Source organism: Staurois parvus, unplaced genomic scaffold (assembly GCF_062004578.1).
Source record: "Staurois parvus isolate SC_StPar_1 unplaced genomic scaffold, SC_StPar_1.0 ptg000031l, whole genome shotgun sequence".
Classification (NCBI taxonomy): domain Eukaryota; kingdom Metazoa; phylum Chordata; class Amphibia; order Anura; family Ranidae; genus Staurois; species Staurois parvus.
The window spans coordinates 10,051,213-10,075,906 of record NW_028317827.1 but is presented as its reverse complement, the minus strand read 5'-3'; the positions used below and the strand labels follow the sequence as shown (position 1 = coordinate 10,075,906).

The 24,694-nt window shown below is 49.2% G+C and overlaps 1 protein-coding gene across 1 annotated transcript in view; it reads left to right on the top strand.

Moving 5' to 3' along the window:
* IFIH1 (interferon induced with helicase C domain 1) overlaps window positions 1–24,694 on the top strand; it is a 74,846-nt gene that overhangs the window by 40,914 nt on the left and 9,238 nt on the right. Inside the window, exons 12-13 of the mRNA XM_089660063.1 lie at window positions 3,371–3,627; window positions 24,055–24,204. Coding sequence (XP_089516189.1) covers window positions 3,371–3,627; window positions 24,055–24,204 — 407 coding nt within the window. The remainder of the gene's footprint in view (window positions 1–3,370; window positions 3,628–24,054; window positions 24,205–24,694) is intronic.

The window sequence follows — 24,694 nt, the reverse complement described above, 5'->3', positions numbered from 1 at the left end:
CAATACATGCATCAGGAATTATTCTCAGTCACATACAGTACAAAGGAAGAAGTCATCATATGGGTCAAGCTTATCAATTGATTAAAGTAAATTTTTTTTTTTAATAACCAACAATGGTTTTGCACAGAACAGCCCCACACCTTCTTTTTTGGGTTCCCCTCTCGACACTTCTGACTCCTCTTCTTCTCCATGTGCCACCATAGGAAGCTTCTTCCTATGGTGGCACACATGTGTGCTCAATCACGAGCTGTACTCTGTCTGTCTATTGACACACAGAGTACGGCTCTGCCCGGCCTTCTGTTCCCTCAACACTGGATCTGATTGACAATAGCTCCTGCTGCTCTAGCTAAAGTAATAACATGTAAAACACACTATAAACGGTGCTCCTCTAAAGTGTGCAATGAACATTTAGTGCATATAGAAGCAAAAGTCTATGTTGAAAAGCAACTGAGAAACCAATGAATGGATGCTCAATGCTCTTAACAATGGGGGAGCAGCATTATTGGGGACATCCAAGGCACAACACACCAGACAGCATAAGATGGAAAATCATCTTCTCCAGATGACTTAGTGCATCCTACATGTGGATGGAGTTTCTGATCTGCAGAGCATCGTTATATTTCTTCAAATGCTCGGCACACACAAGTTGTTGCGATTGTCTTCTTTGGTAGCTATAGACAACATTAACAAAGAATTATTTATATTAGACACTATCAGCAGGGTAAATTAGCCACTTCTAGTACTGGCCTACATGCAGTATATACAAACATATAATATATTACAGTCCACAGTCCTTAGATGTGATGTCTGCATTATTTCTCTTTTCAGGCCTTTTCCCCCTGTATTTTTACCCAAAGACCCTGCCAGCAACACACCTCCTGTTCACTTAGTGTACTGTATCTATGGAGCATTGGGGCAGCTAGGGCAGGACTACAGAACACCTGCCCCTGTCCTTTTCTTAATAGTCATGCAGTTGTTGCATTAGTTTTCTTTTTTTAGGCTTATTTTCCTTTATTTTCACATGATGGCACATATCCTGTATAGGGTGACAATGTTCACTCAATACAATGGTGTTGATTTAATTAAACTGAATAGAACAAAATCTGGTGCAGCTCTGCATAGAAACCAATTAGCTTCCAGGTTTTATTGTCAAAGCCTAAATGAACAAACTGAAATTAGAAACGAATTGGCTACCAAGCACTGCTGCACCAGATTTTGCACTTTCCAGTTTTTAGTAAATAAAATTGTATCTATGAAGAAACTAAAAGGAAAGAACAGTGAGCGCTGGTCCTAAACAGCAGCTGAGCACTCTAAGCAACCGATATATACTTAAACAGAATAACATAAAAAACAGTGCAACGCTGAAGATAGTAATAATAAAACAGAAATAAGTCCACTGCAAGTCCAGTTCATAGAAACATGTCAGGTGACAAGTGGAAATTCAATGTTGGTGATCAGTGAGGAAGTGGCTGAAAAACGCACTCACCAGAAAGAATATATATATAAGCAGTATATATCAAAAGCCCATGGATCCTCAATCCAGAAGGAACAAAGCTGGTCTGGTCACAGAAAGTGGGTCCCTCCTTTCAGGATGCAGCAAAAGATCTTCCTCCTCCCAGTTTGGTATTGGATTCCAAAGTCAGGGTTCTGCAAACAAAGTGCTCTTCCAGGTTGAATGTGCTGCAGCCCTTCAGGAACTCCCCGATGTTTCCCAGACACTCGGCCTCTGTGCGCGGCTCCGAGTACACCTGATATAAACTATATATGGCAGGACTACAAATATTCATGTCATAGAGGGGAGAGTATCTGTAATAGCAAGGAGAGTTGGAAACATTGTAATAGTCAACACAGACAGAAAGCACACTCATATGGAAGAAAAATATATTTGTAATATATTTTTAAAATATTCTTCCCAAATATATTGACATATATTTGAAATTCTACAATTTTGGCCATATTCTATATATTTAAAAATATTTTTCAATAAGTAAATATATATATAATTTATTTCAGGTACTTGTATAGCACCGTCAATGTACGCAGCACTACATATATATTGTACATTAACATCAGTCCCTAACCCTCAAGGGGTGTACAATCTAAGGTCCCTAACTTACATTCATACATACTAGGGACAATTTAGACAGGAGCCAATTAACCTAGCAGCATATCTTTGGAGTGTGGGAGGAAACTGGAGCACCCGGAGGAAACCCATGCAGGCACAGGGAGAACAAACTCCAGGCAGGAGGTGCTGTGGCTGGGATTCGAACCAATGACCCTAGTGCTGCCAGGCGGAAGTGCTAACCATTTAGCCACTGTGCTGCTATATATACAATGCTGCTACATATAATACAAAGCTACATTTTTGGAATGCATTTACAAATATATGTAGAAATATATGTTAAAATGACTTTTTTATATGTTATAAAAAATCTGAAGAATATATTAAACAAAAATATATTTTTAAAAATATATATATTTTAAATACATTCAGATTTTTTTAAACATATAAAATCCAGACCAGGCCCGAAGGGCTTGGCTTGCATACTAAATATAAATTAGTTTATATTTGTCGGCAATTCTATTTTTTACATTGAGCTGTCAGTCAGGAACCCATTGACAGCTGATACATTACTGCATCTTTTCACTACTAAGATACCGCAGGAGTTAATAAAATAACCCATGCAGTATTATAGTAGCACTTTTTAGTGAATGCCAAAATGTTTTTTTTTTAAATGCTATGTGGTATCTTACCGCATACTTGGATGCGGTAAGATACCATTTAGTGAATTATCCTGCATTGAGGGACACGCAGCCACATGGATCTCAGATTGGAAGAAGCAGCTATGTCCATGCAGCCAATGCATCCCAATTGACAAGAATAGGACTGCTTGAATGTGGATTAACAGAATAATTGTGCATCCTGTGTGGTCAAGCGTGGCCCTGACACGAGGTTACGCTTACGTACGCCCCTGTGGGTGAGGCCTAATTTAATGTTTTTAATAGTATGTTCAAAAGCCCAAGAGGCAGCAGATAAGAGATATTCAGTGGCTGACTCATAGAGTAGAAATGGAAAAGTAAAGCCATTCTGCAGCTCTGAAAGGTAGAAAGAAGAGCCGTTATATGTAATAAACAAGTATGGTTGCCCCATGTACAGTTTTAATTACATATTATACATGTAAACAACAGTTTGGAAATATGAACCCTTATTGAAAAGATGATTTACTTATACTTATTTTTTTAGAACAACATGAAAGGCTATACTTGTAGTCTTCAGCGCTATATAATTCTACAGAGTAATGCAATATAATTTATTTTTAATATTATTTTAACTATGGTAATATCATTTATTCACTTGTTATGTTTTTAGGTGAAAAGAATAAACTGAGTAGTCTAGCTGCAAATGAAAAGTATGAAAATGAGAAACTTGCTAAACTCAGGAGAGCAATAATGGAGGAATTCACCAAGAATGTCAAAGCCAGAGGGATCGTATTCACAAAGACACGTCAAAGTGCTGATGCATTGTGTCAATGGATTAGTGACAATGAAAAATTCAAGGAAGTGGGTATCCATGCACATTACCTGATTGGAGCAGGGAGCAACAGTGATTTCACATCTATGACGCAGGTATGGTCTGCCAAGCTGTACAAATGTTAAAATATGGTAAATAATACTGAGACGCTTATGAGCCATATTGAAGTGTAAAATGTAGGACTAAGAAAGATTAAAGTGTATGTTAACCCTAGCAATGAACTTCTCTTATGTACACTCTTTGGTCTGTTGAAGTTGAAGTTTAGTATACTTTTATGGGGTATACAGCACCATACTTATTAGTTATCTAATGGTGTGTATCCCAAGTGCCTGCTTCTACTACAGATCTTCATCTATGTGCCTCCTTACAGCCAGCAGATACTATCCACATTGGCTGTCCTCCTGTGTTTTAAAATGTAAACTGCAGCCTTGACTAAACAAAAAAGTTGTGCCACACTATGTAAATGGGAAAAAGAGATCGCCCATTTACAGAACATGGTGCATTTTGGGATTCTAGCAAAGACAAGTTTTATGAGTGGCGGTAATGTGCTACATACATTTATACATTTATACATGCTGTATACCAAAAAATTATACTAAAGTATAATTCCAGGCATAGTATATTTTTACAAAGCATTGTTTAAAAGTAACTATGCATATATCATAGTCCCTGGAAGCCTCCGGAAGATGGAAATCACTGTTAGAGATGAGCGAAGAAATGAAAAATTCGATTCGACTGATTCGGCGAATTCGTGGACAATATTCGATTCGAGTCGAATAAATTCGCTGTGAATTTAACTTAAAAAAGGGTGTTTCTAGGCTTCAGAGAGACTTAATATTAGTGCAGAACACTGTACCTTTAATTTAAATGCCCTTGGAGTCTGCTGGGGAAGAGAAATAATACTGTCAGTCAGTATGACATGCAGATGAGTGCCGTCGATCTTAGAATCACCGCACACTTCACTCATTTGGGCAGTCACGGGGCCAAAACCAGAGTGTGGAGCCACAGTGTGGCGGTGGAGGCAGCAGCAATGGGAGGCCATACAGCACCCTATGACAAAAATGGAAACCACCAGCAGTGTGAGGAGACCTGAAAGTGGCACATGGCAGAGTGTGGCGATAGAGACAGCAGCAATGGGAGGCCGTACAGGGACCCATGACACACTCTGGACCTGGCAGCAGCATGAGGAGGCGGTACAGGGGCCCATGACAGATTACGGGCCTGGCAGCAGCATGAGGAGTCGGTACAGGGGCCCATGGCAGATTACGGGCCTGGCAGCAGCAATGGGAGGCCGTACAGGGACCCATGACACACTCTGGACCTGGCAGCAGCATGGGGAGGCGGTACAGGGGCCCATGACAGATTACGGGCCTGGCAGCAGCATGAGGAGTCGGTACGGGGGCCCATGACACACTCTGGACCTGGCAGCAGCATGAGGAGGCGGTACAGGGGCGCATGACAGATTACGAGCCTGGCAGCAGCAACTTGGACAGGAGGACGTTCAGCTTCTGCACCGTCGGGTGCGTGCTCGCAAACTGTTGTCTCTTGGAAACGGATTCCAAGAAAGACTGCTGACGGAATCCGTGAAGAGGAGTAGCAGGAGAAGGAGCATCTGAACGAGCGGAATATGCCAACAAGCGACAACAGTGGCCCATGACAGATTACGGGCCTGGCAGCAGCATGAGGAGTCGGTACGGGGGCCCATGGCAGATTACGGGCCTGGCAGCAGCTATGGGAGGCCCGTAATCTGCCAGCACCCTATGACAAAAAATGGAACCCACCAGCAGTGTGAGGAGACCTGAAAGTGGCACATGGCAGAGTGTGGCGATGGAGACAGCAGCAATGGGAGGCCGTACAGGGACCCATGAGAGACTCTGGACCTGGCAGCAGCATGAGGAGGCGGTATAGGGGCCCATGGCAGATTAGGGGCCTGGCAGCAGCTATGGGAGGCCCGTAATCTGCCAGCACCCTATGACAAAAAATGGAACACACCAGCAGTGTGAGGAGACCTGAAAGTGGCACATGGCAGAGTGTGGCGATGGAGGCAGCAGCAATGGGAGGCCGTACAGGGACCCATGAGAGACTCTGGACTTGGCAGCAGCATGAGGAGGCGGTATAGGGGCCCATGGCAGATTAGGGGCCTGGCAGCAGCTATGGGAGGCCCGTAATCTGCCAGCACCCTATGACAAAAAATGGAACACACCAGCAGTGTGAGGAGACCTGAAAGTGGCACATGTTTGGGGCATGATTCATGGCGGATTTAGTCAGTTGTGTCAGGAACTGGTGGTTTGAAATCCAGACTAATCCACGCCTGATTCATTTTCACAAACGTCAGTCTCTCCACACTTTGGGTGGACAGTCGTGTCCTCCGCGGAGTTGCAATACCTCCTGCCGCACTAAACACGCGCTCCGATGCCACGCTACTGGCCGGGCATGACAGCCTTTCAAGGGCAAATTCAGCTAGTTGGGGCCAAAGGTCAAGTTTCGTTGCCCAGTAGTCAAGGGGATTGTCTACCTCGGTTGGCAGGGTGCTGTCCAAGTAGGCCTAAGCCTGTTGTTTGAGGTCCTGCTCCAGGTCCACCTGATGCTGCTGCTGCTGCTGCGGCTGGTTAGTAGTTTCCTCACTGCGCTGGTGAAGAAAGCTACTCATCATCGACTGCAGACTGAGGCAGCCGCTGCTGGTGGAGCTGCCACTGCTCCTACCACCCCACCCCTCCCCTGCTGCCATGGCAGCGGAACACGAGCGCACAGGGCCCACAGTGTCTGAGGATGGACGTTGGCGCAGACAGGCAGAGACCAGCTGACTACATAGGTGTTTTTTATAGTACGTTATTTTGGCCTCCCTCTCAGCAGGTGTGAAAAAGGCCACCATTTTTGAACGGTAGCGAGGGTCCAACAAGGTGGACAGCCAAAAGTCATCCCTCTGTCTGATGGTTATTATTCGGCTGTCGCTACGCAAGCAACCGAGCATGCTATGGGCCATTTGTGCCAAGGAATGCGAGGGACTCCCTGCCTCCATCTCCACAGCATACTGCCACGGTGCGTCTAGGTCCTCTGTCTCCTCTTCCTCCTCCTCTACCAGATGCTCCTGCTCCTCCACTCCTGTCCGCTGAGTGGAAAAACCACCCATTTCACTCAATAATTCCTGAGCACCAATGTCCTCCTCTACCTCCTCCTCTTCTTCCAGTCCTGCCCCCACAGGGGCCATGTGGCGTTGAGATCTGTGCGCCACGTCTACCGCACCCTGACCAGCCATTGTTAACAGCATTTGTTCCAGGACGTGCAACAGAGGAATGACGTCGTTCATCCCATAGTCCTGCCGACTCACGAATAGCGTGGCCTCCTCAAAGGGCCTGAGCAAGCGCAGGTGTCACGCATGAGCTGCCAATGGCTGACATCTAAGTTACACAGGGAGTACCTTTATCTGCTTTTAACATCAGGAAATCTGTGATGGCCTTTTGCTGTTCGTAAAGGCGGTCTAACATATGTAGGGTTGAATTCCACCTTGTTGCAACGTCACAGCATGAGGAGTCGGTATAGGGGCCCATGGCAGATTAGGGGCCTGGCAGCAGTTATGGGAGGCCCATAATCTGCCAGCACCCTATGACAAAAAATGGAACACACCAGCAGTGTGAGGAGACCTGAAAGTGGCACATGGCAGAGTGTGGCGATGGAGACAGCAGCAATGGGAGGCCGTACAGGGACCCATGAGAGACTCTGGACCTGGCAGCAGCATGAGGAGGCGGTATATAGGGGCCTACGGCAGATTAGGGGCCTGGCAGCAGCTATAGGAGGCCCGTAATCTGCCAGCACCCTATGTCAAAAAATTCAACACACCAGCAGTGTGTGAGGAGACCTGAAAGTGGCACATGGCAGAGTGTGGCGATGGAGACAGCAGCAATGGGAGGCCGTACAGGGACCCATGACAGACTCTGGACTTGGCAGCAGCATGAGGAGGCGGTATATAGGGGCTTATGGCAGATTAGGGGCCTGGCAGCAGCTATAGGAGGCCCGTAATCTGCCAGCACCCTATGTCAAAAAATTCAACACACCAGCAGTGTGAGGAGACCTGAAAGTGGCACATGGCAGAGTGTGGCGATGGAGACAGCAGCAATGGGAGGCCGTACAGGGACCCATGACAGACTCTGAACTTGGCAGCAGCATGAGGAGGCGTTATATAGGGGCCCATGGCAGATTAGGGGCCTGGCAGCAGCTATGTGAGGCCCGTAATCTGCCTGCACCCTATGTCAAAAAATTTAACACACCAGCAGTGTGAAGAGACCTGAAAGTGGCACATGGCAGCAGAGTGTGGCGATGGAGACAGCAGCAATGGGAGGCCGTACAGGGACCATGACAGACTCTGGACTTGGCAGCAGCATGAGGAGGCGGTATATAGGGGCCCATGGCAGATTAGGGGCCTGGCAGCAGCTATGTGAGGCCCGTAATCTGCCAGCACCCTATGTCAAAAAATTTAACACACCAGCAGTGTGAAGAGACCTGAAAGTGGCACATGGCAGCAGAGTGTGGCGATGGAGACAGCAGCAATGGGAGGCCGTACAGGGACCCATGAGAGACTCTGGACCTGGCAGCAGCAGGAGGAGGCGGTATATAGGGGCCCATGGCAGATTAGGGGCCTGGCAGCAGCTATGTGAGGCCCGTAATCTGCCTGCACCCTATGTCAAAAAATTTAACACACCAGCAGTGTGAAGAGACCTGAAAGTGGCACATGGCAGCAGAGTGTGGCGATGGAGACAGCAGCAATGGGAGGCCGTACAGGGACCCATGAGAGACTCTGGACCTGGCAGCAGCAGGAGGAGGCGGTATATAGGGGCCCATGGCAGATTAGGGGCCTGGCAGCAGCTATGTGAGGCCCGTAATCTGCCTGCACCCTATGTCAAAAAATTTAACACACCAGCAGTGTGAAGAGACCTGAAAGTGGCACATGGCAGCAGAGTGTGGCGATGGAGACAGCAGCAATGGGAGGCCGTACAGGGACCATGACAGACTCTGGACTTGGCAGCAGCATGAGGAGGCGGTATATAGGGGCCCATGGCAGATTAGGGGCCTGGCAGCAGCTATGTGAGGCCCGTTATCTTGCAGCACCCTATGTCAAAAAATTTAACACACCAGCAGTGTGAAGAGACCTGAAAGTGGCACATGGCAGCAGAGTGTGGCGATGGAGACAGCAGCAATGGGAGGCCGTACAGGGACCCATGAGAGACTCTGGACCTGGCAGCAGCAGGAGGAGGCGGTATATAGGGGCCCATGGCAGATTAGGGGCCTGGCAGCAGCTATGTGAGGCCCGTAATCTGCCTGCACCCTATGTCAAAAAATTTAACACACCAGCAGTGTGAAGAGACCTGAAAGTGGCACATGGCAGCAGAGTGTGGCGATGGAGACAGCAGCAATGGGAGGCCGTACAGGGACCCATGACAGACTCTGAACTTGGCAGCAGCATGAGGAGGCGGTATATAGGGGCCCATGGCAGATTAGGGGCCTGGCAGCAGCTATAGGAGGCCCGTAATCTGCCAGCACCCTATGTCAAAAAATTTAACACACCAGCAGTGTGAAGAGACCTGAAAGTGGCACATGGCAGCAGAGTGTGGCGATGGAGACAGCAGCAATGGGAGGCCGTACAGGGACCATGACAGACTCTGGACTTGGCAGCAGCATGAGGAGGCGGTATATAGGGGCCCATGGCAGATTAGGGGCCTGGCAGCAGCTATGTGAGGCCCGTTATCTTGCAGCACCCTATGTCAAAAAATTTTACACACCAGCAGTGTGAAGAGACCTGAAAGTGGCACATGGCAGCAGAGTGTGGCGATGGAGACAGCAGCAATGGGAGGCCGTACAGGGACCCATGAGAGACTCTGGACCTGGCAGCAGCAGGAGGAGGCGGTATATAGGGGCCCATGGCAGATTAGGGGCCTGGCAGCAGCTATGTGAGGCCCGTAATCTGCCTGCACCCTATGTCAAAAAATTTAACACACCAGCAGTGTGAAGAGACCTGAAAGTGGCACATGGCAGCAGAGTGTGGCGATGGAGACAGCAGCAATGGGAGGCCGTACAGGGACCCATGACAGACTCTGAACTTGGCAGCAGCATGAGGAGGCGGTATATAGGGGCCCATGGCAGATTAGGGGCCTGGCAGCAGCTATGTGAGGCCCGTAATCTGCCAGCACCCTATGTCAAAAAATTTAACACACCAGCAGTGTGAAGAGACCTGAAAGTGGCACATGGCAGCAGAGTGTGGCGATGGAGACAGCAGCAATGGGAGGCCGTACAGGGACCCATGAGAGACTCTGGACCTGGCAGCAGCAGGAGGAGGCGGTATATAGGGGCCCATGGCAGATTAGGGGCCTGGCAGCAGCTATGTGAGGCCCGTAATCTGCCTGCACCCTATGTCAAAAAATTTAACACACCAGCAGTGTGAAGAGACCTGAAAGTGGCACATGGCAGCAGAGTGTGGCGATGGAGACAGCAGCAATGGGAGGCCGTACAGGGACCCATGAGAGACTCTGGACCTGGCAGCAGCAGGAGGAGGCGGTATATAGGGGCCCATGGCAGATTAGGGGCCTGGCAGCAGCTATGTGAGGCCCGTAATCTGCCTGCACCCTATGTCAAAAAATTTAACACACCAGCAGTGTGAAGAGACCTGAAAGTGGCACATGGCAGCAGAGTGTGGCGATGGAGACAGCAGCAATGGGAGGCCGTACAGGGACCCATGACAGACTCTGAACTTGGCAGCAGCATGAGGAGGCGGTATATAGGGGCCCATGGCAGATTAGGGGCCTGGCAGCAGCTATGTGAGGCCCGTAATCTGCCTGCACCCTATGTCAAAAAATTTAACACACCAGCAGTGTGAAGAGACCTGAAAGTGGCACATGGCAGCAGAGTGTGGCGATGGAGACAGCAGCAATGGGAGGCCGTACAGGGACCATGACAGACTCTGGACTTGGCAGCAGCATGAGGAGGCGGTATATAGGGGCCCATGGCAGATTAGGGGCCTGGCAGCAGCTATGTGAGGCCCGTAATCTGCCAGCACCCTATGTCAAAAAATTTAACACACCAGCAGTGTGAAGAGACCTGAAAGTGGCACATGGCAGCAGAGTGTGGCGATGGAGACAGCAGCAATGGGAGGCCGTACAGGGACCCATGAGAGACTCTGGACCTGGCAGCAGCAGGAGGAGGCGGTATATAGGGGCCCATGGCAGATTAGGGGCCTGGCAGCAGCTATGTGAGGCCCGTAATCTGCCTGCACCCTATGTCAAAAAATTTAACACACCAGCAGTGTGAAGAGACCTGAAAGTGGCACATGGCAGCAGAGTGTGGCGATGGAGACAGCAGCAATGGGAGGCCGTACAGGGACCCATGAGAGACTCTGGACCTGGCAGCAGCAGGAGGAGGCGGTATATAGGGGCCCATGGCAGATTAGGGGCCTGGCAGCAGCTATGTGAGGCCCGTAATCTGCCTGCACCCTATGTCAAAAAATTTAACACACCAGCAGTGTGAAGAGACCTGAAAGTGGCACATGGCAGCAGAGTGTGGCGATGGAGACAGCAGCAATGGGAGGCCGTACAGGGACCATGACAGACTCTGGACTTGGCAGCAGCATGAGGAGGCGGTATATAGGGGCCCATGGCAGATTAGGGGCCTGGCAGCAGCTATGTGAGGCCCGTTATCTTGCAGCACCCTATGTCAAAAAATTTAACACACCAGCAGTGTGAAGAGACCTGAAAGTGGCACATGGCAGCAGAGTGTGGCGATGGAGACAGCAGCAATGGGAGGCCGTACAGGGACCCATGAGAGACTCTGGACCTGGCAGCAGCAGGAGGAGGCGGTATATAGGGGCCCATGGCAGATTAGGGGCCTGGCAGCAGCTATGTGAGGCCCGTAATCTGCCTGCACCCTATGTCAAAAAATTTAACACACCAGCAGTGTGAAGAGACCTGAAAGTGGCACATGGCAGCAGAGTGTGGCGATGGAGACAGCAGCAATGGGAGGCCGTACAGGGACCCATGACAGACTCTGAACTTGGCAGCAGCATGAGGAGGCGGTATATAGGGGCCCATGGCAGATTAGGGGCCTGGCAGCAGCTATAGGAGGCCCGTAATCTGCCAGCACCCTATGTCAAAAAATTTAACACACCAGCAGTGTGAAGAGACCTGAAAGTGGCACATGGCAGCAGAGTGTGGCGATGGAGACAGCAGCAATGGGAGGCCGTACAGGGACCATGACAGACTCTGGACTTGGCAGCAGCATGAGGAGGCGGTATATAGGGGCCCATGGCAGATTAGGGGCCTGGCAGCAGCTATGTGAGGCCCGTTATCTTGCAGCACCCTATGTCAAAAAATTTTACACACCAGCAGTGTGAAGAGACCTGAAAGTGGCACATGGCAGCAGAGTGTGGCGATGGAGACAGCAGCAATGGGAGGCCGTACAGGGACCATGACAGACTCTGGACTTGGCAGCAGCATGAGGAGGCGGTATATAGGGGCCCATGGCAGATTAGGGGCCTGGCAGCAGCTATGTGAGGCCCGTTATCTTGCAGCACCCTATGTCAAAAAATTTTACACACCAGCAGTGTGAAGAGACCTGAAAGTGGCACATGGCAGCAGAGTGTGGCGATGGAGACAGCAGCAATGGGAGGCCGTACAGGGACCCATGAGAGACTCTGGACCTGGCAGCAGCAGGAGGAGGCGGTATATAGGGGCCCATGGCAGATTAGGGGCCTGGCAGCAGCTATGTGAGGCCCGTAATCTGCCTGCACCCTATGTCAAAAAATTTAACACACCAGCAGTGTGAAGAGACCTGAAAGTGGCACATGGCAGCAGAGTGTGGCGATGGAGACAGCAGCAATGGGAGGCCGTACAGGGACCCATGACAGACTCTGAACTTGGCAGCAGCATGAGGAGGCGGTATATAGGGGCCCATGGCAGATTAGGGGCCTGGCAGCAGCTATAGGAGGCCCGTAATCTGCCAGCACCCTATGTCAAAAAATTTAACACACCAGCAGTGTGAAGAGACCTGAAAGTGGCACATGGCAGCAGAGTGTGGCGATGGAGACAGCAGCAATGGGAGGCCGTACAGGGACCATGACAGACTCTGGACTTGGCAGCAGCATGAGGAGGCGGTATATAGGGGCCCATGGCAGATTAGGGGCCTGGCAGCAGCTATGTGAGGCCCGTTATCTTGCAGCACCCTATGTCAAAAAATTTTACACACCAGCAGTGTGAAGAGACCTGAAAGTGGCACATGGCAGCAGAGTGTGGCGATGGAGACAGCAGCAATGGGAGGCCGTACAGGGACCCATGAGAGACTCTGGACCTGGCAGCAGCAGGAGGAGGTGGTATATAGGGGCCCATGGCAGATTAGGGGCCTGGCAGCAGCTATGTGAGGCCCGTAATCTGCCTGCACCCTATGTCAAAAAATTTAACACACCAGCAGTGTGAAGAGACCTGAAAGTGGCACATGGCAGCAGAGTGTGGCGATGGAGACAGCAGCAATGGGAGGCCGTACAGGGACCCATGACAGACTCTGAACTTGGCAGCAGCATGAGGAGGCGGTATATAGGGGCCCATGGCAGATTAGGGGCCTGGCAGCAGCTATAGGAGGCCCGTAATCTGCCAGCACCCTATGTCAAAAAATTTAACACACCAGCAGTGTGAAGAGACCTGAAAGTGGCACATGGCAGCAGAGTGTGGCGATGGAGACAGCAGCAATGGGAGGCCGTACAGGGACCATGACAGACTCTGGACTTGGCAGCAGCATGAGGAGGCGGTATATAGGGGCCCATGGCAGATTAGGGGCCTGGCAGCAGCTATGTGAGGCCCGTTATCTTGCAGCACCCTATGTCAAAAAATTTTACACACCAGCAGTGTGAAGAGACCTGAAAGTGGCACATGGCAGCAGAGTGTGGCGATGGAGACAGCAGCAATGGGAGGCCGTACAGGGACCCATGAGAGACTCTGGACCTGGCAGCAGCAGGAGGAGGTGGTATATAGGGGCCCATGGCAGATTAGGGGCCTGGCAGCAGCTATGTGAGGCCCGTAATCTGCCTGCACCCTATGTCAAAAAATTTAACACACCAGCAGTGTGAAGAGACCTGAAAGTGGCACATGGCAGCAGAGTGTGGCGATGGAGACAGCAGCAATGGGAGGCCGTACAGGGACCCATGAGAGACTCTGGACCTGGCAGCAGCAGGAGGAGGTGGTATATAGGGGCCCATGGCAGATTAGGGGCCTGGCAGCAGCTATGTGAGGCCCGTAATCTGCCTGCACCCTATGTCAAAAAATTTAACACACCAGCAGTGTGAAGAGACCTGAAAGTGGCACATGGCAGCAGAGTGTGGCGATGGAGACAGCAGCAATGGGAGGCCGTACAGGGACCATGACAGACTCTGGACTTGGCAGCAGCATGAGGAGGCGGTATATAGGGGCCCATGGCAGATTAGGGGCCTGGCAGCAGCTATGTGAGGCCCGTTATCTTGCAGCACCCTATGTCAAAAAATTTAACACACCAGCAGTGTGAAGAGACCTGAAAGTGGCACATGGCAGCAGAGTGTGGCGATGGAGACAGCAGCAATGGGAGGCCGTACAGGGACCCATGAGAGACTCTGGACCTGGCAGCAGCATGAGGAGGCGGTATATTGGGGCCCATGGCAGATTAGGGGCCTGGCAGCAGCTATGTGAGGCCCGTTATCTTGCAGCACCCTATGTCAAAAAATTTTACACACCAGCAGTGTGAAGAGACCTGAAAGTGGCACATGGCAGCAGAGTGTGGCGATGGAGACAGCAGCAATGGGAGGCCGTACAGGGACCCATGAGAGACTCTGGACCTGGCAGCAGCAGGAGGAGGTGGTATATAGGGGCCCATGGCAGATTAGGGGCCTGGCAGCAGCTATGTGAGGCCCGTTATCTTGCAGCACCCTATGTCAAAAAATTTAACACACCAGCAGTGTGAAGAGACCTGAAAGTGGCACATGGCAGCAGAGTGTGGCGATGGAGACAGCAGCAATGGGAGGCCGTACAGGGACCCATGAGAGACTCTGGACCTGGCAGCAGCATGAGGAGGCGGTATATTGGGGCCCATGGCAGATTAGGGGCCTGGCAGCAGCTATGTGAGGCCCGTTATCTTGCAGCACCCTATGTCAAAAAATTTTACACACCAGCAGTGTGAAGAGACCTGAAAGTGGCACATGGCAGCAGAGTGTGGCGATGGAGACAGCAGCAATGGGAGGCCGTACAGGGACCCATGAGAGACTCTGGACCTGGCAGCAGCAGGAGGAGGTGGTATATAGGGGCCCATGGCAGATTAGGGGCCTGGCAGCAGCTATGTGAGGCCCGTAATCTGCCTGCACCCTATGTCAAAAAATTTAACACACCAGCAGTGTGAAGAGACCTGAAAGTGGCACATGGCAGCAGAGTGTGGCGATGGAGACAGCAGCAATGGGAGGCCGTACAGGGACCCATGAGAGACTCTGGACCTGGCAGCAGCAGGAGGAGGCGGTATATAGGGGCCTATGGCAGATTAGGGGCCTGGCAGCAGCTATAGGAGGCCCGTAATCTGCCAGCACCCTATGTCAAAAAATTCAACACACCAGCAGTGTGAGGAGACCTGAAAGTGGCACATGTTTGAGGCATGATTCATGGCGGATTTAGTCAGTTGTGTCAGGAACTGGTGGTTTGAAATCCAGACTAATCCACGCCTGATTCATTTTCACAAACGTGAGTCTCTCCACACTTTGGGTGGACAGTCGTGTCCTCCGCGGAGTTACAATACCTCCTGCCGCACTAAACACGCGCTCCGATGCCACGCTACTGGCCGGGCATGACAGCCTTTCAAGGGCAAATTCAGCTAGTTGGGGCCAAAGGTCAAGTTTCGTTGCCCAGTAGTCAAGGGGATTGTCTACCTCGGTTGGCAGGGTGCTGTCCAAGTAGGCCCAAGCCTGTTGTTTGAGCTCCTGCTCCAGGTCCACCTGATGCTGCTGCTGCTGCTGCGGCTGGTTAGTAGTTTCCTCACTGCGCTGGTGAAGAAAGCTACTCATCATCGACTGCAGACTGAGGCAGCCGCTGCTGGTGGAGCTGCCACTGCTCCTACCACCCCACCCCTCCCCTGCTGCCATGCCAGCGGAACGCGAGCGCACAGGGCCCACAGTGTCTGAGGATGGACGTTGGCGCACAAAGGCAGAGACCAACTGACTACATAGGTGGTTTTTATAGTACGTAATTTTGGCCTCCCTCTCAGCAGGTGTGAAAAAGGCCACCATTTTGGACCGGTAGCGAGGGTCCAACAAGGTGGACAGCCAAAAGTCATCCCTCTGTCTGATGGTTATTATTCGGCTGTCGCTACGCAAGCAACCGAGCATGCTATGGGCCATTTGTGCCAAGGAATGCGAGGGACTCCCTGCCTCCATCTCCACAGCATACTGCCACGGTGCGTCTGGGTCCTCTGTCTCCTCCTCCTCCTCCTCTACCAGATGCTCCTGCTCCTCCACTCCTGTCCGCTGAGTGGAAAAACCACCCATTTCACTCAATAATTCCTGAGCACAAATGTCCTCCTCTACCTCCTCCTCTTCTTCCTGTCCTGCCCCCACAGGGGTCATGTGGCGTTGAGATCTGTGCGCCACGTCTACCGCACCCTGACCAGCCATTGTTAACAGCATTTGTTCCAGGACGTGCAACAGAGGAATGACGTCGTTCATCCCATAGTCCTGCCGACTCACGAATAGCGTGGCCTCCTCAAAGGGCCTGAGCAAGCGGCAGGTGTCACGCATGAGCTGCCAATGGCTGACATCTAAGTTACACAGGGGAGTACCTTTATCCGCTTGTAACATCAGGAAATCGGTGATGGCCTTTCGCTGCTCGTAAAGGCGGTCTAACATGTGTAGGGTTGAATTCCACCTTGTTGCAACGTCGCAGATCAGGCGATGCTGTGGAATTCCGTTCTGCCGCTGCAGCTCAATGAGGGTGTTCTTTGCGGTGTAGGAATGGCTGAAATGCATGCACAGTTTACGTGACATTTTAAGGATGTCTTGCAGTGGGATGGTGGATTTTAGGAACCGCTTGACAACCAGATTGAACACGTGAGCCATGCATGGCGCATGGCACAACCTTCCTTGACGCAGAGCAGACACCATGTTCTTTCCGTTGTCAGTCAACATGGTTCCGATTTTTAGTTTGCGCGGAGACAGCCATCTGTCGATTTCTCTGTTCATTACACTCAGCAGTTCCTCCCCTGTGTGACTACGTTCGCCAAGGCATACCAGGTGCAGCACAGCGTGACACCGTTGCGCCCTGCACATGTGATATGCCGGTCGGGTAATGGGACTTGGCACGGGGGTGGCGGCTGAGGACACGGCGGAAAAAGAGGTGGTAGAGGCGGACATGCTTGCTGGACCAAGGACGTGCAAACGTGGAGGCAAAAGCGTCGTGACCTGTCCAAGTTGCTGGTGCGGCTGTGCCGGCACCACGTTCACCCAGTGGGCCGTAAATGACATGTACTGTCCCTGACCGTAGTTACAGCTCCACACGTCGGCGCTGCCGTGCACTTTGGCAGAGACCGACATGCTCAAAGACTGGCCCACCATCTCTTCTACATGTGAATGCAGGGCTGGCACTGCCTTTTGGGCAAAGAAATGACGGCTTGGCACTCTCCACCGCGGCGCGGCACAAGCCATCATTTCTCGGAAAGGTGCTGAGTCCACCAGTTGGAAAGGGAGGGACTGCAGCACCAGCAACTTGGACAGGAGGACGTTCAGCTTTTGCACCGTCGGGTGCGTGCTCGCAAACTGTTGTCTCTTGGATACGGATTCCAAGAAAGACTGTTGACGGAATCCGAGAAGAGGAGTAGCAGGAGAAGGAGCATCTGAACGAGCGGAAGATGCCAATGAGCGACAACTCCCCTCAGCAGAGGTGTTGGAGCCTTGACTGGCTGATAGAGGGCGATTGACGACGTCGGGTGACGGAGCAAGTAACGGAGCGGGTGATGGAGCGGGGGCTGGGGCAGGCAGAACCGCCGTATGTTTATCACGGTTTTCCCAGGCCACCGAATGGTGACGCTGCATATGCTGACGCAACGCTGTAGTCCCAACATGGGCCCCCTGGCCACGCTTGCATTTCTGGCCACATAGTCGACATACGGCTACGTTTACTTCCTCGGGCGGCTTGAGGAAAAATTGCCACACCACCGAGTAGGAAACTTTGCCCCCGCTACTCTTCACTGGCTGACTGCTACTTCCTCCGTGCGCACCGGCACCACTACTGGCCGTGGTGGTAGGCTGCAGTGGAGCTGGTGCTCTACTCCGTGGACGTTTGGCTCCACTGACACTGATGCGACCCTGCTGCTGTCTCCTGGGCAACCCACCGACTGTTTTGCTCGCTGCCAAGCTGCCACCCTCTTCTCCTGATGATGCGGAAGAAATTGCCTGATGACGACGAGGCTGCCAAGTGCGATCAACCTCCTCATCATCAAGTAGGGTCTCCGCCTCACTACTAGCCCCCTCGGCTGCGTCTGGGTCAGGAGACAGACCTGTCTCTAGACCGGCTACCGAGCCACTCTCCTCGCCAGTACTTGTTCGCTTGGCTGCTGAAAAGGCCGATGTCTCCCCCCGTTCCTGACCGCCCTCTGTTAGCTCTTCCTCACTGTACAGTGGGGCTGAGCCCACAGCATGCGATACTTCGCTTGGTGAGGGAACAGCAAAGGACAGGGGCAGGTAGAGGACACGTGATTTCAGTGGGCTTGGTCCCGGGCCATGCCAACTAACGGTTGTGTCTGACGTACCCACCGACCGTTGGCTGTAGGTGTCAGAGGTGACCTGGGAAGAGGAAGACGACCGAGCCAACCAATCAATGACGGCAGGGTTGTCGGTGGAGACACGACCGCTGGATGACACCGGGAGCACTGGCCTCTGGCTGCGAATACTGCTGCCTCGACCCCTTCCTCTGCTGCCACGTCTGCTCGCTCCTAAAACATTGCCTCCTCTGCCACTCCTCTGCATGTTGTCTGACATACTATTTAATTCAACGATTAGGTGTCCCTGAGTAACAATTCTCTGGCACTCAGTAACAATTCTGTCTGTCCCTGAGTATGAATTCTGTGGCCCTGAGTAACAATTGTGTGTCTGTGCAAGTAACAATTCTGTGTCTGTGCAAGTAACAATTTTGTGTCTGTGAGAGTAACAATTCTCTGGCACTCAGTAACAATTCTGTCTGTCCCTGAGTAACAATTCTCTGGCACTCAGTAACAATTCTGTCTGTCCCTGAGTAACAATTCTGTCTGTCCCTGAGTATGAATTCTGTGGCCCTGAGTAAGAATTCTCTGGCACTCAGTAACAATTCTGTCTGTCCCTGAGTATGAATTCTGTGGCCCTGAGTAACAATTGTGTGTCTGTGCAAGTAACAATTCTGTGTCTGTGCAAGTAACAATTTTGTGTCTGTGAGAGTAACAATTCTCTGGCACTCAGTAACAATTCTGTCTGTCCCTGAGTAACAATTCTCTGGCACTCAGTAACAATTCTGTCTGTCCCTGAGTATGAATTCTGTGGCCCTGAGTAACAATTCTGTCTCTGTGCGAGTAACAATTCTGTGTCTGTGCAAGTAACAATTTTGTGTCTGTGAGAGTAACAATTCTCTGGCACTCAGTAACAATTCTGTCTGTCCCTGAGTAACAATTCTCTGGCACTCAGTAACAATTCTGTCTGTCCCTGAGTAACAATTCTCTGGCACTCAGTAACAATTCTGTCTGTCCCTGAGTAACAATTCTCTGGCACTCAGTAACAATTGTGTGTCTGTGCAAGTAACAATTCTGTGTCTGTGCAAGTAACAATTTTGTGTCTGTGAGAGTAACAATTCTCTGGCACTCAGTAACAATTCTGTCTGTCCCTGAGTAACAATTCTCTGGCACTCAGTAACAATTCTGTCTGTCCCTGAGTATGAATTCTGTGGCCCTGAGTAACAATTCTGTCTCTGTGCGAGTAACAATTCTGTGTCTGTGCAAGTAACAATTTTGTGTCTGTGAGAGTAACAATTCTCTGGCACTCAGTAACAATTCTGTCTGTCCCTGAGTAACAATTCTCTGGCACTCAGTAACAATTCTGTCTGTCCCTGAGTAACAATTCTCTGGCACTCAGTAACAATTCTGTCTGTCCCTGAGTAACAATTCTCTGGCACTCAGTAACAATTGTGTGTCTGTGCAAGTAACAATTCTGTGTCTGTGCAAGTAACAATTTTGTGTCTGTGAGAGTAACAATTCTCTGGCACTCAGTAACAATTCTGTCTGTCCCTGAGTAACAATTCTCTGGCACTCAGTAACAATTCTGTCTGTCCCTGAGTATGAATTCTGTGGCCCTGAGTAACAATTCTGTCTCTGTGCGAGTAACAATTCTGTGTCTGTGCAAGTAACAATTTTGTGTCTGTGAGAGTAACAATTCTCTGGCACTCAGTAACAATTCTGTCTGTCCCTGAGTAACAATTCTCTGGCACTCAGTAACAATTCTGTCTGTCCCTGAGTAACAATTCTCTGGCACTCAGTAACAATTCTGTCTGTCCCTGAGTAACAATTCTCTGGCACTCAGTAACAATTGTGTGTCTGTGCAAGTAACAATTCTGTGTCTGTGCAAGTAACAATTTTGTGTCTGTGAGAGTAACAATTCTCTGGCACTCAGTAACAATTCTGTCTGTCCCTGAGTAACAATTCTCTGGCACTCAGTAACAATTCTGTCTGTCCCTGAGTATGAATTCTGTGGCCCTGAGTAACAATTCTGTCTCTGTGCGAGTAACAATTCTGTGTCTGTGCAAGTAACAATTTTGTGTCTGTGAGAGTAACAATTCTCTGGCACTCAGTAACAATTCTGTCTGTCCCTGAGTAACAATTCTATGGCACTCAGTAACAATTCTGTCTTCCCTGAGTAACAATTCTCTGGCACTCAGTAACAATTCTGTCTGTCCCTGAGTATGAATTCTGTGGCCCTGAGTAACAATTCTGTCTCTGTGCGAGTAACAATTCTGTGTCTGTGCAAGTAACAATTTTGTGTCTGTGAGAGTAACAATTCTCTGGCACTCAGTAACAATTCTGTCTGTCCCTGAGTAACAATTCTCTGGCACTCAGTAACAATTCTGTCTGTCCCTGAGTAACAATTCTCTGGCACTCAGTAACAATTGTGTGTCTGTGCAAGTAACAATTCTGTGTCTGTGCAAGTAACAATTTTGTGTCTGTGAGAGTAACAATTCTCTGGCACTCAGTAACAATTCTGTCTGTCCCTGAGTAACAATTCTCTGGCACTCAGTAACAATTCTGTCTGTCCCTGAGTATGAATTCTGTGGCCCTGAGTAACAATTCTGTCTCTGTGCGAGTAACAATTCTGTGTCTGTGCAAGTAACAATTTTGTGTCTGTGAGAGTAACAATTCTCTGGCACTCAGTAACAATTCTGTCTGTCCCTGAGTAACAATTCTCTGGCACTCAGTAACAATTCTGTCTGTCCCTGAGTAACAATTCTCTGGCACTCAGTAACAATTCTGTCTGTCCCTGAGTAACAATTCTCTGGCACTCAGTAACAATTGTGTGTCTGTGCAAGTAACAATTCTGTGTCTGTGCAAGTAACAATTTTGTGTCTGTGAGAGTAACAATTCTCTGGCACTCAGTAACAATTCTGTCTGTCCCTGAGTAACAATTCTCTGGCACTCAGTAACAATTCTGTCTGTCCCTGAGTATGAATTCTGTGGCCCTGAGTAACAATTGTGTGTCTGTGCAAGTAACAATTCTGTGTCTGTGCAAGTAACAATTTTGTGTCTGTGAGAGTAACAATTCTCTGGCACTCAGTAACAATTCTGTCTGTCCCTGAGTAACAATTCTCTGGCACTCAGTAACAATTCTGTCTGTCCCTGAGTAACAATTCTGTCTGTCCCTGAGTATGAATTCTGTGGACCTGAGTAAGAATTCTCTGGCACTCAGTAACAATTCTGTCTGTCCCTGAGTATGAATTCTGTGGCCCTGAGTAACAATTGTGTGTCTGTGCAAGTAACAATTCTGTGTCTGTGCAAGTAACAATTTTGTGTCTGTGAGAGTAACAATTCTCTGGCACTCAGTAACAATTCTGTCTGTCCCTGAGTAACAATTCTCTGGCACTCAGTAACAATTCTGTCTGTCCCTGAGTAACAATTCTCTGGCACTCAGTAACAATTCTGTCTGTCCCTGAGTAACAATTCTGTCTGTCCCTGAGAATGAATTCTGTGGCCCTGAGTAAGAATTCTCTGGCACTCAGTAACAATTCTGTCTGTCCCTGAGTAACAATTCTCTGGCACTCAGTAACAATTCTGTCTGTCCCTGAGTAAAAATTCTGTGGCCCTAATAACGTTTCTGTGGCCCTAAGTAACAATTCTCTGGCACTGAGTAACAATTCTGTCTGTCCCTGAGTATGAATTCTGTGGCCCTAACTAGCGTTTCTTTGTCCCTAAAGAACGATTCTGTGGCCCTCATTAACAAGTCTGTGTCCCTGAGTAATGGTTCTCTGTCCCTAAGTAACTTCTCTCTGTCCCCAAGTATTGTTTCTGTGGCCCTAACTCTGTCCCTGTCCCTAGTACAGAGCGGTCTGCCTCTGTTCAATGACTGCAGGCAAATGAAGATTTCCAAAATGGCCGCTATATATACCTCGACCATTACACAGTGCTGGCTGGCTGGCTGCTGATTGGCTGATGCGATCACATGTCGTTGAGGAATGCATTATGGGGCAGCGCGCCTTGTCTGCGCGCCTTCCCCGACATCCCCGCTCCGTCGCCGCACATGTCAGCCGCCATTTTCGGAAAAATTTCGATTCGCGCGTCCGAATTAGGCTGTTTTTCGGATTCGGCACGAATCGAAATTTTTCCGAAATTCGACTCGAATTCCACTTCGGATACTTCGATTCGCTCATCTCTAATCACTGTAGTAGACGCTGCCACTTTAGTGACCTGCACTTGCTTATAGGTCCCATACTGGCTGCCTTGCTGAATTTTGATCACAAGAGATCGGCTGCTCAGTAGAGGTGCCATTCAGAGAATGATTTTCAAAGTACAAACTATAGAGTTCTATGTTTGTTTGTTTTTCATGTCTGAGGTTTACAGCCACTTTACTCTGCATAGTTGTTTGAGATAAGTACCATGTGTACTTGTGATTTTTGAATGAATACAAAGTGTTCTCTGATTGCGCAAGGTGGTGAGGTGTAGCAATGATGTCAAGCTCTCCATCCCATCCAATCAGAGAACGCTTTGCATTAATTCAGAGCATGCAAAGATTTGCTTTCTATTCCTTATGTGGGTCATTGGGATCGAGACTTGGCAATTTCAATTGACGTGGAGAGCTGGAGTGAAGCCACTTGTAAGGTTCTCTTCCGGTGGTATTGGGTCCTGGCCTTTATAGCTTTCATGAACCCGACTTATGACAGATATTTCTGAGGTTGTGGGCACCATGGTAATGTCCTCCACATATGGTGGTTCTACCCTAAATTGATGGTATTCTGGTTTAGAACCTTTGGCTTATTGCACAGCTTGTTTGACTTGAACATTCCTAGGGATGCCAGGATAGCCTTCCTCCATTGCCCAACCCAAGGTCTCTTCCCACTCCAACAGAAATTGGCTATGTATGTTCATTTGATCGCCAAGCAAATAATAGCCAAGGCCTGGAGGAAACCCTCTGTCCTCTTCCCCTTTCAAGTACCCCATTAATCTGCTGCTAGTCAATGAAACATTATCTAGCATACTTAATGAGTTTCAACCAAAATTTCTTAAAATCTGGAAGCTGTGTATTAACTATGCTCTCTGCCATCTTTAAATACCTCCAGCCTGACTTCCCTTTAGTCTATTACATCGGCCTGGATCCAAGTCTGTGGGGAACATACTTTTGCATTTTTTCCTCTTCTGCCTTTCCTTCTGCCTGTCTTTCTCTTTTTTCTACTTGGTTATTGCCAACTCTTGGGGTTTCTGACCCAGTTGACTCCCAAGGCAGTTTATGTAGCCTTGCAATTTTACTGCAGCCTGGCTAGCCTAAAGTCACCTACTGTGTATGCTGATGGTATAATGTATATGATTAATTACTTTTATGATGCTTTGACCCCTGCATGGGCATGCTTGTTGTTATTCCTCCCCATAATTCAATAAAAAACATTAAACTAGAAAAGCAAAGCATTCTCTGAATGGCACCCATGCCAAATCACCCTCACAATGCAGCCATCCACTTGCCATGGGACACGGAAGTAAGTGGAGGTCACTGTGTGAAATATACATACCTGAAAGTCGTTTTAAAGATATACCATTGAAAGCAATATGTTATATCTGTTAATTTGGTGCAAATATTATCGATCCTGCCAAAATCCAGTGAGTTGATAACTTACTATGTCTGTGCCTCTGCTGCAGTGTTATCAGTTGGCAGTGTGGACTACAGAACACTTCTTCCCTATGTTATGGGAGATCTTTAAAGATGGCTGAAAAAATTAGGATGACAGACTATGCAGGTTTTATAAAAATGTCACATTTACTGTATCTCATTTTAGAATGAACAAAAGAAAGTGATCAATAAATTTAGCACTGGAGAACTAAACCTACTTATCGCGACTAGTGTGGCTGAAGAAGGTCTCGATATCCCAGAGTGCAACATTGTGATCATGTACGGTCGGATAACCAATGAAATTGCTATGATGCAGGTATGTTCATTTACAGTGTGTCCATATACGGTATGTGCCATTTATTACTAAACTCTGCTTGATTGGTTGACAAGTGGGCAGTCTGGTCTCATGTTGGCTTTTATTTTATATGCACCACACCTGTCCCCTTGTCTGCATCTTCAAGACACAGGGGTTGATTTACTAAAACTAGAGAGTGAAAAATCTGGTGCAGCTGTGCATGGTAGCCAATCAGCTTCTATCTTCAGCTTGTTCAATTAAACTTTGCCAAAAAAATGGATGCTGATTGGTTTCAGTGCACAGCTGCACCAGATTTTGGGCTCTCCAGTTTTAGTAAATCAACCCCAAGGTCTGGAATCACTAACAGAATTGGCACTGCCAGCAGCTTTAAACACCAAGCCTGAGTCGCAGGGTGCATCACCCATCTTACAGGGGCACACTTCCTCTCTAGTAATGTACCACACAGCCACCCACAGATGGTTGCAAACTCATATGCATACATTTTTTTTTG